This window comes from Vicugna pacos, chromosome 12 (genome assembly GCF_048564905.1).
Source record: "Vicugna pacos chromosome 12, VicPac4, whole genome shotgun sequence".
In the NCBI taxonomy this organism is placed as follows: domain Eukaryota; kingdom Metazoa; phylum Chordata; class Mammalia; order Artiodactyla; family Camelidae; genus Vicugna; species Vicugna pacos.
In genome coordinates, this window is record NC_132998.1 from 6,655,950 (window position 1) to 6,670,026 (window position 14,077).

General features: G+C 38.2%; 2 protein-coding genes across 5 annotated transcripts in view; one reads left to right on the forward strand and one right to left on the reverse strand.

The window, feature by feature from the left end:
• The window catches only part of LOC140685360 (olfactory receptor 10C1-like), a 333,851-nt gene that overhangs the window by 225,190 nt on the left and 94,584 nt on the right, over positions 1 to 14,077 (reverse strand). For 2 of the 4 annotated variants that reach the window (XR_012078258.1, XM_072972574.1), the window contains exons 1-2: positions 13,496 to 13,637; positions 12,905 to 13,185 (exon numbers count right to left, since the gene is read on the reverse strand). The exons of 1 other annotated variant lie outside the window; for it this stretch is intronic. The gene's annotated coding sequence lies outside the window, so the exon portion shown is untranslated. Of the gene's footprint in view, positions 1 to 12,904; positions 13,186 to 13,495; positions 13,638 to 14,077 lie in introns of those variants that run through there. One more of the 4 variants, XM_072972575.1, reaches the window with a different exon arrangement.
• Positions 5,309 to 6,247, forward strand: LOC102532763 (olfactory receptor 6C2-like). The gene has a single exon (XM_072973896.1). The coding sequence runs from the start codon at positions 5,309 to 5,311 to the stop codon at positions 6,245 to 6,247; it is 939 nt and encodes a 312-aa protein (XP_072829997.1).

Below are 14,077 nucleotides of genomic sequence, written 5' to 3' on the forward strand. Positions count from 1 at the left end.
CCTTATAGATTCATTAGTCATATCTGAACTTTAGTCACGAAGGACTCTCAATCCACACAGAGGGGCCCCTGCACATCTTTAAGAGTCTGAGATGGTAATAAAACATTCATCTTATTTCACTGTGTAAAAATCCATCTTTGCCCAGAGAAATCAGAAATTATCTTTTTTAAAATCACCTTCTTTTTCTCATTTAAAATAAATGACTTTTTACTTCTGCTTTGAGATATAAGAAATTGCTTCCTAAGTTTAAAGTGGAAAAACATCTTCATGAGAGTTTGCTGGCAACTCAGAGAGCACTATCCGCTGCACAGAGCCGTCTGTGAATGTGTGTCTCACTGCGAGGGGCACTTGTGCACACACTTGAGTCCACTCATCCTTTTAGTTTCATCTGTGACACTACCGGGATTACACAGTCAACTAAAGCCATGGTGACCTTCCATTAGAGTAAGTATGTTCTTTGGTAATTTCAGTTTCTTTCTTCATTCAGAGTTCTAGTTCCTTGGTCTATGCCAAATATCAAGTTTATCTATTTAAAAATCAGATGGCAATAAATTAATTTGGATAACTCCAGAAAAGAAAAGTTATTTCTAATACTTTTTAGTATTAGAGAAGTGAAATGTGAAGGGATTGAACGCATTATAAATATTTATTACACGCATTAGTAGAGACAGGTCAGTTATCTGTTCACTCTTTCTATCCTTAGTATCTGCAGCAGAACCAGCCATATTACAGCATCCCAATAATTATATCTTGAATGAATTCATGAGTACTTACAAGAACAGGAGGGACAAACAGAAGTGACCTTCCCTACAATGTCACTCTTACCAATCAATACATATAACCAACATGTAACTATAATGCCCTTCATTAGTGTGCCAAGTTATCAGCAATGCTGCCATTAGCAATAGTTACACTGAGCGAGTTATAAATGCAAATATTCCTTGAAATATACTAAATAGAAAATATACCTGAATGAAAGTGGTTTACCAGATCATTCATTTAATATCCCAGTATCACAGAAGACAATTATTGGTGATTATAAAGGGAGGACAGTTTGGGAGTTGGGAGCAATGCTCTGAGTTAGGATGCCACAGTGAAGCACTAAGAGCATTAGAGTTTTCTGTTTGGTTCAGCAGGGTCAGCTCCCTTATAATACTATCTAAAAGGGTACCTGATTATCAGCTAACTGTTTCTCCCCTGAGTGGAGATTAGGGCTCCTTTCCTATAGAGATGCCTTTAACCATAGGTCATTTCCTATCTACTGTATTCTGACACTGTGATTTGTTTCTGTCTTGAGAGAAATAACATGCCTTGATTCACCAAATCTTAGGAGAATACATTTCCACCTTTCTTGTAGGACAGTGATTGCAAAAAATTTATTGAAACCATTCATATAACAAACTAATTAATTTTTAAGTGGAAAAGCTTTTTTACTCCTTAGAATGGAGGGAAAACAAAAGACATAAACTCTTCACTAACAAAAGGAAGCAGCTGCCCAAATACTTACTTAATAACAGCTGAGAAAGAAATGTGGAATATCTATTGCCTTGTGTCCAAAATTGCAGAGCCTCTGAACTCTGCCCATAGTATTTCTCTGCAGAACACTGAACGGGTTATCAGAGGCACCAAAATCCACATGCTTTATAAAGAATGCAGGAAAGAAAACACAATAGCTGCAGTGGCCATTGATTAATACCCTTATACATTATAAACATAAGTATTAGAGCAAGTTACAGAGCAAAAAAAAGAAGGAAATAAAGGCGATAAAGAAGTAGGGGTAGTGGCTTTAACTTACCATCTACCAGGCACTCTGCACAGATTATTTCAATCAATACTCACAGTAATTCCATGAACTACATATTATGGGGAAAAGTGAGGCTAAAATGGAAAGGAGAAATGAGAACACTGAAGCCTTACTCCACAGACTATGTAAAAAGTACAGAAAGTATACTTCCTCACTACACATCAGTCCACGGGAAAGCAACAAAGTTGGAGTCATACCTGCTTGACATTAAAAATCAGTTTAAATTTTACCCTTAGGCTCATGTAAATATTTTTAAATCATCCTCAAGGTCATTCTAAAGATCCAGTAAATCATTTTAAAGAAAATACCTTGTATTTGATGTTTAAGACAAATGCAATGCTCACTTATTTATTTGAATATTTATTAGCTGGAAGTACTTCATTAATCTAAATGCTTGTGCATTTGCAACTCAAAATCCACGAATATGTTCCTTCTCTTCCTTTTCACAATTCTTACCTAAAGCCTAAATGAATTAACTTCCATGTAACTGAGAGACAGATGAAGACTTTCAAGGAAATACCTAGCATGGGATAACTCTCCATTAATAACAGTTCAAAACCTTTTTCCACAACATATAGGGGAGAATTAATCATATTTGGGCTTTAGAAAAACGATTGATTGTATTGGTTCTAAAATATCGAATGGGAAAAGCAGAGATATATGTTAAGCACATGTCAATATACTTTCACAATATTTCAGCTATGAGATAAAGATATCCAGGGTACAATTAGTATTGGGAGTGAAAAAGCAAAAGGACCAAGTTAAGAAGATAACAGAAATGGCAAGACCTGGTGAGAAACTGAAAATGGGAGTAAAGAAAAAGATACAATTAAGACTGTTCTTATGACTTAGGACTGACAGGGCAGGAAGCACAGTAACATGCACTATGTCTGAAATCTTGAAACAGACACAACTAGAGGACTCTCAAAAGGAAATAACACGGAGACAAAGTAAGAATGCCTCATACAGTAAGTAGTAATGAGTGTTCACTGTGTTCCAGATGCAGCTGTAGATATTTTAGCTGCATATTTAAAGTTATCAGTACAACCCTAAAACGTGCATACTATTTTTATCTCAATTTTGCACATGGAAAAAGCACAGAACAAAGAAGTTAGGCAGACTTCCCAAGGACACTCAGAAAAGAAAAAGGAAAACTCTAAATTCAAACCTCTCAGTCTGATCTAGATGTCCAAAAATAAGTTGAATGTTGAAGCAAAAATACTGTAAGATGTGTTTTCTCTGCAGATATAAATTTGGGAATTATACCTGATTTGAAGTTCCCTCGTTTATAAGAATCTCCTAGAGAGAGAGAAGAGCGAAAGAAAGGACTGCCTAGGAAAGAGATTTTAGGTCAATTAACGAGTAGAAAGATTAGAAAAAGAAAAGACACCATGAAGGAGAATGCAGACAGAGTGGTAGGAAGAAATCCAGGAAAATGTGAAATAGTGTAAGTTAAGCTGTCATGGCTTCCCTAAGTTAGCAGTTTATTCTCTCTCATGCAGCAGAGAGTTTGAGTTAAACGAAGGCTGAATTGCATTTAATGAGTGAAACAAGAGGGAGGCTAGTCATGGCTTGTTGAGAGTAATTTAATTAGCACAATAATCAGATGAGTTAATCTATAAATGGTTAAAAGGACAAAGAAGACAATTATCACATAGATGGAACGTAAGTGAAAATACAGAAGCAGAAATGAGAAATGGCCAAGTCTTACTAAACCTGATACTGCTAAATGTCATTTATAATAATGTGACTAAGTGTATTTCAAGCTGAAACAAGGTTGACCAAAAACATTTTAAAAATCGGGGATATGTCAAAAGGACACATGCACCCCCATGTTCATAGCAGCACTATTTACAATAGGCAAGATGTGGAAACAACCTAAATGTCCATCAACAGATGACTGGATAAAGAAGATATGGTATATACATATATACAACGGAATACTACTCAGCCATAAAAAGAATGAGATAATGCCATCTGCAGCAACATGGATGAACCTGGAGATTGTCATTCCAAGTGAAGAAAGCCAGAAAGAGAAATAAAAATACCATATGATATCACTTATACAGAGAATCTTTAAAAAAAAGGCAAACTTACTACAAAACAGAAACAGACTCACAGACATAGAAAACACACTTATGGTTCCCAGGGAGACAGGGGGTGGGAAGGGATAAATTGGGAGTTTGAGGTTTGCAGATACTAACTAATATATATAAAATAGATAAACAAGTCTATACTGTACAGCACAGGGAACTATATCCAATGTCTTGTAGTAACTTATGGTGTAAAAGAATATGAAAACAAATATATGTATGTTCATGTATGACTGAAGCATTATGCTGTACACCAGAAATTGACACAACACTGTAAACTAACTATACTTCAATAAAAATATAAATATACAACAATTAATTAATTACTTGAATTTTTAAAAATCAGGGATATGGCTCTTCGGCTCTATAAATATACTCCTAACGTTCCCTTTCTTCTCTGTAATAAATTTTGAAGCAAACACATTACAAAACATACAAGGAGTGAAAATACATCATTATCAAATGTGGTTAGAAGGAAATAATAGAATTCAATTTAGAATTTTAATACCAAAAAGCTGTTCTGAATGAGAACCCTTTGGTGGGAAAAGAGAAGCAAGCTCTCAAGATCTAGAGAATATGAAACTGCAAAGCTAGTTAGAGTACACTAGGATTTTCCCTGTCAAAGGAATCAAAAACAATGCAATCCGCCCAAGAATACAATCCCAGAATTCAGCTTGTAAACTGGGGAGAAATTCTCTGAGGAACAAGGATATCCTACGAAGTATAAAAATATGTAACATACTCTATTCTAAGAGTAGGCGGAAAACATAATCAAGGATAAATATTACAAATACTAAATACATACATTTGAAATAAATTTTCTATGAGGGAAGCCTCAAAGTGTTTGGACTGCAGCGCATTTAAATGAATCTTTAAGAAAATATATCCAGTAAAAACGTCTTAAACACACTTCTGAGAAGCTGGACTGGATATGCTGAAACAGGATAGACTATGTGATAAGTACTCACTGCCAGTTTAATAATAACACACATGTAACTTTAATGCCAGCATCTTAACAAAGACCATTTGGGGGTTACTTCTCTGCTAGAAGCATGTTTGAAAATAACAAATTGGGGGAAAGTAGATTTGTTGACCCAAAAGCAACTTACTGAAAGAGACATTTTTTTCCAATAATATTTACAAGATATGTTGAACTGACACCAAACTAAGTTGTACTTTATCAGAAGCAGCAGTATGAAATAATGATTTTAAAATGAATAGTCAGTTTCTGTGACACAAAGAGGTGATGAAACATTGTCATGTGCTGCGTGCTTGCTTCTCCACTAACCAATTGTATAGGAATCACTCTCAGATTTACTTCGCCTGAGGCTAGAAACTGACCTGGACTCTGGAGTTCCTCATACAAAGTCTTACTGTTTCAAGCAGAAGGGGCAAGAGACAACCATCGAAGATGAAAAACCAAACCACAATAACAACCTTCATCTTACTGGGGCTGACGGATGACACTCAACTGAAAATTCTGCTTTTCATCTTTCTATTTCTTTCCTACATGTTGAGTGTATCTGGAAACCTAACCATCATCACCCTCACTCTGATGGATTCCCACCTCAAAACACCTATGTATCTTTTCCTCCAAAATTTCTCCTTCTTAGAAATTTCATTCACAACTGCTTGCGTGCCCAGATTCTTGTACAGCATAGCATCCAGGGACAAGTCTATCACCTATAATGCTTGTGCCAGTCAACTGTTTTTCACAGACCTCTTTGCAGTAACAGAGTTTTTCCTCCTGGCCACCATGTCCTATGACCGCTATGTGGCCATCTGCAAACCCCTGCATTACACAACCACCATGAACAGCAGAGTATGCAAGAACTTCATCCTCCTCTGTTGGTTAGCAGCATTGATCATCATACTCCCACCAATCAGTCTGGGTTTGGGCTTGGAATTCTGTGATTCAAATGTCATTGATCACTTTTGCTGTGATGCTTCTCCTATCCTGAAGATCTCCTGCTCAGACACATGGCTGATAGAACAGATGGTCATAGTGTGTGCGGTGCTGACCTTCATTATCACTCTCATGGGTGTCGTTCTTTCCTACATTTATATCATCAGGACTATTCTAAGGTTTCCCTCTGCCCAGCAAAGGAAGAAGGCCTTCTCCACTTGTTCTTCCCACATGATTGTTGTTTCCATCACATATGGCAGCTGCATCTTCATTTATGTCAAACCGTCAGCCAAGGACGAGGTAGCTATTAATAAAGGAATTTCGCTCCTCATTACTTCTATTTCACCAATATTGAACCCCTTTATTTACACACTGAGAAATAAACAAGTAAAGCAAGCTTTTCTTGACTCAATTAAGAAAACTGTATTCCTCTCAAAGATGTAAAGGAAAAATGAGTCAGTGAATCTTAATTAGATGATCAGGCACAAAACCTGAAGCTTCTGATGCTGTTTGTCCCTGTAAAATGTATTCTCCAGTCATATTGACATTGTATAATTTTCTTTTTAAACTTGCTTACTGTGAACCCTGACTGTTCCATCTTTCATTCTTCACTGAAACTAAACTCAGGATGCTTACTCTCACCATCTGGCAGAAACTGCTACTTGCCAAACGTATCAGTTGTTACCTGCTGGAAATACGCTACACCACATTTTTCTGACATGCTGCTCAGTGTGGCTATGCAGCCTCTGTTACAGCTAACAGAATGGGTGTGGAAGTGCTGTGAACCATTTTTAGATCGAGTCTATAAAAATACCCAACATGGCAGCCACCCTCTGTTTTCCCTCTTCTATCTTCCAGATGTCCATGTTGAAATGACTTTGTCAGCTTCACTTTGATGATGAATGAGCTTGGTTTTCCAGTACCTCTATAGTCTTTACCTAAAGGACAGGCAGTCACAGCAAGCTTGGTAATGCTTCCCCTCTGCCCTCTGTGCAGGGAGTTGTCACCAAATTCGACAGGTAAAGTATCACAGAACTATTCCTGCCACCTAGTTAAGGGGGCCACATTCACAGTTAGCGCTACACTGGGTACAAGGCTGAAATTACGACCCACCCGAAGTATCATTACAGGTATATGCTGCTAAATTTGGTAGTATGGATATTTTGATTGACTACTGGCATCCTCCTCCTCAGACACACATAAATTTATGTGACTGTGTGAGGAAAATTTGTATTTAAAATAATATGTATAAAGTTGTGAAGCTGCAGTACTAGCCACCCTCTTCCTTATCTACTGATCCTATAAACCTTTCCAGGGAAGTGCCTGTATTACTTCCTCTCATTTCACTGTGAGGAGGCAATTATTTAAATAAAATTCTAGCCTTTAATGTTTGCCAACCACTTCTTTTAAATAGCTAGTGTTTAAACGTCCCTTTCCAATTTTCAATGAGTCCACTGCATGTAACATGTCTATGCAATACTTCATTTTCCTTGACCCTTTATGTACACTGGTAGTATGAAAGTGACTTTATCAGAAGAAATATATTCAAGAGACCCTCAAGGTTTTCGTGCAAGTAGATGTTGGTCCCTCAGCCAATCTCTTTCAGTTTCCATAAGCCTAACTGAGGGACTAAACTTAGCCCCCTGTACAAAAATTTGCCAATCATAATCTTTCAGGCTAAAATAAATTGAAGAAATCTGAATGTGGAGCTAAAGTGGCTTTCTCACATCCTACAATTGGTATTTCACAATTAATTCTTTTGGTTAATCCTGATAATTCATCTTTTTCATACTCTCCAAAAGTTGTCTAAACAACTTATTGATTTAGCCAATTACCACTTTGACCCCATCTTTTCACTTCTTCCCTTTGACTGATCACTCCCTTGGATAATATCAATCTTGTTTGTTTCCATCAAAGGTATTTTTTACCTCATGAGACAACTGAGAATTCAAGTACAGCTTCCTGAATATTACTTTAATATTCTGAGAATAAATTGATAAAAGATGCACAAGATTGGGAACTCATCTATTACAACAACTGTCATGGTCTGAACTAACAATATTAACTCAGGTCTGTCTTTCTGGTCATCATAAACTTTGTCTAAGGTGGTCTGCATGTGCAATATCCCCACATCAAAAGGAGTATTTCAATTGTGGATCAAAGAGGGAATGGAGGAATTACCACTTTCAGGGTGGGCCTGCACAAACTCTGCCTTTACCCACTACAACAATACCATCAATAGCACACCAGGCAATGTCTGCTCACAGACCTTTGCAGCCCCTTGAATCATTGATCTAAATAATTTGTTCTATTCAGTAGGGCCTAAAGTTAATGAACTAATCCCTTTTACTCATGCCAAGAATCCACACTAGTCAAGATTCATTAAGCTTGCGCTGCTATTTCTTCATAAAATATTCTAGATCTTTTAAAAAATGGCTTTGGAATCTTTGATCATCTGATCATTGCCTCTGGCTACTTGTTACCCACATGAGTCAGTGGTCTTGAGTTCATCTGAGAATGAATGAATTTCTGCCCAGGTGACCATATGAGCATGTGAAGGCTTTTCAGCAATGGAAAGACTTTATCTTGTTCACGTATACTCAAACTTCTTCCATCGGATGAGGGAATAGAACATTTTGCTAATTTCCATTGTGCATTGTGTTCCCTGTTTTTTCACTTGCCTACTTCTTTGGAGGCTCTGTTAATTTACTTTGAATTTCATTGGTAAGATTTGTATCCCCATCTCTTAAAGATTTTCATCACTTAATAAAAAAGATGGCTTGGCAGCCACCCTAGCATCCAATCCTCTTTATGATTTTCCTTCTCTCTCCCTCTCTCCCTCCCCACTCCCCCCCATACACACACACACACACACACACACACACACACACACACATATATCTCAAGATATAAAGAAGAAACTCATGGTAGGAGAGGCAGAGGTCATGTATAGTCAAGACACACAGCCCTGGAAGGTGACCCACAAGTAACAGGAGGATAATCACAACTGCAGATGTTCTCCCCAAGGGGCTAGAGGCCTGAGCCTCACAACAAGGTTCCCAATCTGGAGATCCTGCACCAAGATGAGCTCCCAGAATATCTAGCTTTGAAGGCCAGCTAGGCTTGCCTATGGGACAGATGGAGGGCTGCAGGAAACAGAGACTCTGCTCTTAAAGGACACACGCAAAATCTCACACACTCTGGGATGAAGGGGGAAAGAGCACAAACTTAAAGGGAACAAAGTCAGCTCCGACCCAACCCTCAGACCTCCAGCAACTTGGGGCCTGACCCAGCCCCCAGTAAAAAGGTGATGGCCACTGAGCAAAAGAGAAGCCCTATTTCACACCTGGCTCTGGCCCTAACCTCTCCTTCTTCGGCCCCACCTCCTACCAAGTTAAGATCAGGTCATAAGGATGGGCTCTGTTCCAATACAAGATGTTCTTATAAAAAGGGTAAATTTGGATACAGAGACAGACACAAGCAATGAGAAGATGATATGAAAGCAGAGACATAGAGGAAGAAGACAGCACGGTGACAGTGGAGGCAGAAATTAGAGGGCTGAAACTGCAGTGATGGAGCATCAAGGATACTGACTGCATCAGAAGCTAGGAGAGAGGCATGGAGGAGATTCTTCCTTGGAATGCTCAGAAAGAACCAAGCTATCAACACCTTGATTTTGGAATTCTGGCAACCAGAACTAGACAATGCATTTCTGTTGTTTTAATCCACCAGGTTATGTTGCGTTGTTATGGAGGCCCTAGCAAACTAACAGAGCACCTAAAACAGAACTTCAGATATCTGCAGCAAAAACTGACATGACAAATGAAGACTAGACAAATCTACAGTTACAGCTGAAAACTTAAAATACTCCTCACTCAGTAACAGAACTTCTAGGCAGAAAATCAGCAAGGATATAAAAGATCCCCATAAACCATCAACCAACAGGAAATAACTGACATTTATAGAATACTCTATAAAATAACAGAATACATGGGAAAGTATCTGGGCAGGTCTGAGACAGATGTACGAATTCTGGAGAGAGTCATAGAAGCACTCACCTTTATTATGTATATAAGCATGCACACATTTCAGGATGAACGCTGAACCATATACCCATGGTTCAAACAACAACAAAAAGAAAAACTCTTTTAGCAAAGGCTTAAAATACTAAACTGAGATTTCAACCAACACTACAGAAGGTAAGAATCAGCTTGTAGTCACAGTTTTTGAAGTTGGGAAACCCTGTGAGGTTTATAGCCAACTTAAATCATTCACATTTTCCAGATGAATATAACAGAACACAGAGTTTAAGCTCTGTAATATTCACTGTGCAGGATATAATCCAAAATTATTGGAGACAGAAAGAATGGGTAAAATGTGAACCATCCCAAAAGAAATGACAATCTGTAGGTACAAAGTCCAGGATGACTCAGATATTGTGTAGAATTATAGAAGGACTTTAAATCAGTCTACACAATTGTGCTTTATGAGATAAAGAAAGATAAAAGTTAAGATTTCTCAGAAGAGAAAGAGAAAATACACAGTTTTAAAAGGAAAATGTTTAAAATGAAAAATACATTATGTTTCAGAAAAAAGTCACAGTTTTGGCCTAATTATAGAATAGAGATTACAGAAGAGAAAGGAAATGATTTTGAAATTAGAACAACAAATTCTGTAATCCTTATAAAAGAGAAATAGAAACTGTTTTTAATTTACAGAGACGCTGGGACCTATGGTACAATGTTACAGTCTATCGTATCTGTAATTTGAATCCCAGAAGAAGAGAAAGAGGGAATGGAGCAGAAAAAATACGAATAATTTATGGCTGGGAACTTTTTACAGGAATAATAAATTGGATAAATTTATCATTTTAAAAATGCCTAACATGATATCAAAATCGTAGCAAATCACTGCCTTGTAATCTGACTTTTTACTGCATGCCTGGCCTGCTTCTGATGCTAATGTTATTTACACATGTGTCTCTGAGGACATTTTCCTCAGTTCTGCATTCTCTCTACCCAAAGTCCTATTACACAAGAGATTCATTAGTAATGTCAAAGACAGAACCACCAAGGACATGTTCGTTTGTTTCACTGAACTGAAAATTGTGTCAATTCTTTTAAAAGGGAAATTCTATCATTTAGAAATATGTCCCTCTGCCAAAAACATCAGAGTATCAACTTTCCCAACAGACAGAGATCCTTATTTATTGTTAGCTTTGTAGTTACAGAGTAAAGAACAGATTTCCTTGGCTCAAAAGGAGGCAGGCTTTCTGCTGAAAAAATCTTCATCTTGTGTGGGAGGTGGAAGACAACGAAAATTCTCCAACTGCAGAGCTTTCTATGAGTGTGAATCTGTGTTCCTAAGAATGCACAGAGCCCACCCACCTCTCTCCACCAGAAGAGATTCTTGTATGACTTTTTTCACCCTTTGCAACTCTGGAGTTCAGCAAACACCTGAGGTTACGATGATCAGAGAAGTAGTTTTTATATTTTCTTTTCCTTTTTTGAACTCTAGAATGATGTTTTTTCCTGAGGAAAGTGTCTATACCAAAATAATGATATGATTTGTTATTTTAAAATTTTAGGAAATGTTTTAACAATCACTAATGAAGTGTGGCTTTTCAACATGAGTGGCAAGTAATAGGACAGTCACAGATAAGCTGTTTTTATGCATCAATACAATAAAGGTCATCTACACATAGTGGAATTTTAGAGGGACACACCTAGGTATTCTCTGCCATAACCTCACCTTCATTTTAAACAAAAACTCTGTAAAAAGTATGTAAATTTTACCTCCATTGAATGACTTTTTTGCTGATGTTTTATCAATTGGTGGTCCCATCTTCTAATAGTCTATCACATTTTAATGGAAACTCAATTTTTTAATCTCTATATCATTACCAATGTCAATTAATTTCATGCCAGTGTTCTTAAGAATGTGCAACATGAATGACTGAAGAAAATAGTGGTATTTTTGGAAGAAAAAATACTATTCCCAGTACATTCAGGCTCCCTGAGGTGCTTTGGCATTAGTTAGATGTCTGGAGCTGTGGTGATGAGAACTGAGGGGAGGTATCTGGGCTGCAGATACAGTTCATTTCTCTACCACCATGGGAAATGCTGTGCTGTCCCTTTATGACCTTTAACCTGGTGTGGAGATGGGAGGGTAACTTGTGGGCAAACCGTTCCCTGTTCTTCCCTTATTCTGCTTTTCTATAACCTCTTTAGGCCAAACTATCAGACTAGGTACAAAGTGGGAGCTGATATCTGACTTTCCTAATTATTTGGAAGGGAATTATTTGAAGCAGCCAAGTGAAACTCTATGTAACCATTTAACTGAGACTGCTAGGCAAATGTCTTTTGATTCAGCAATGTAGTAAAATGACAAGGTATCCAGACAATGACTGAGGATAGGAAATATGTGACTTAGCAGCTATGGAAGTAGTCAGAGAAAAGACCAAATATATAATACTTTTTGATCCAAGCAAAAAATTTCAAATGACTTTTTTTTAGTGTAGGACCGTATCTGACATGTAGCCTTTTTTGTACTGCCAGAGAGCAGAGAATGATTTTTATATTTTAAAGAGCTTGTTTAAAAAAAATGAGAATAGGCAACAGAGACTACATATAGCATATATACTACGTATGTGCAATTTTTTATATCAATTATACCTGAATAAAGCTAAAACACAAAAGAATCTAATTGACTCTTGGTAGGAAAAAAATGCAGACCCCCATCTGGGATTACATACTTACATTAAAGAATGCACCATAAAAGAGAATGGTAATTTCACTAAATGAGAAAACAGACTGCTTGTTCTGAGTCAGAAGAGTACATAGAAAATTTATGAGTCTTACAACAAACATACTCATTGCGCTCTTGATACACTTCGAACAGGGCTAGCTAGCTGCCGTGGCATGTCAATGAACAAAGGCACAGCCCAACCTCAACAAAATTACTGTCACCTATTTCGTGGTAAGAAAGAGATAAGCACAATGTGCTAGCCGGGCAAAGAGGAGAAGCTGATAACTTAGACAACTAAGTTTCAAGAAACTTTTTCTCAGGAAATGACACTAAGCCAAAACTTGGAAAACATACCCGTTTTGGTCAAGCGAAGGTGAGGACAGGGGTGGGAAGCTCCGAGAACAGAGTTGCGACCGGAAACAGGCGCCACTCGCACTCGTAGCCATGTTGGTCTGGTTTGTGGAAAGTGAGTGCCCCTCTCCGAGAGAAGCGTTCCGAAGAGCTGTCTGAGAGGTGACTTCCCGTTCTAAATACTGACATCATCATCACACGAGGGTATCTCTCTGGGGCAAAAACTCCAAGCACTTCGGTTCTTCCTGGTCGAAATTACAATTCTCATTTTTAGGTAACAAAACCTAGGCAATTCAGATATTGCTAATCAGTATGAATCCATAATTTCAACTGTAAATGTTATTTTCAAATGATATCCTACATACTTATAGATAGAAAAATCCGTATCACCACAAAAATTTGGCTGAAGCAGCACAGACGACTGGAGGGGAGAACACATATACGAGGCAAATTGTCCACGGGAAGACTTGCCCCAACATGCCGCCTAGCAGATGGAAAGGGCTCAGCAACTGCTGTTTGGTTTTTGGATTTTCTTTCTTTTGTTATTTTTTCTTTTCCGGTAAATTTTAAATTATGAAATAATTTTATACTTACTGAAGAGTTGTAAAAACAGTGCAGTCAGTTCCCAGGTATCCTTCATCCAGCTCTCCCTAATGTTAGCATCCTGCATAATCCTAGCGCAATTACTAACACCGTATACAAATTCTAATAACTAAAGAACAGATTTTAGGGCGGCTCTAGGCCGTGGCCAGGCCGGGAAAGGCGGTTCAAACGCCGCCGACGCCGCCGCAGCTGCAGCCACAAGTCTCGCGCTCTCTCTGGCGCCCCCCCCGCCGGCTCGGCGGCGCCGAGGCCGCATCTGTACTGGAGATCCCAGCCCCGGAGGACTGAGCATGCGCAGCGCGCTTGCCGCCCTCGCTGCTGTCTGCGAGTCCCTGGAGGCGCTTAGAGGAGAGCACTTGCCACTTTGACTTGGGGGGGATCTCCGAGGAGCCAAGGATTTTTTTTGGAAAAAATTAGATAAAGTAAATTAATTTAATTAAATACAGGCTCTATTTGAATTTTCCCAGCTTTTCGACTAACGTCATTTTTCTGTTGCAGGATGCAATTCGAGTGATAACTTGACAAGGAATTGGCATGTCTACTTGGTCTCGGTCAACCTGTGTCTCACCCTGT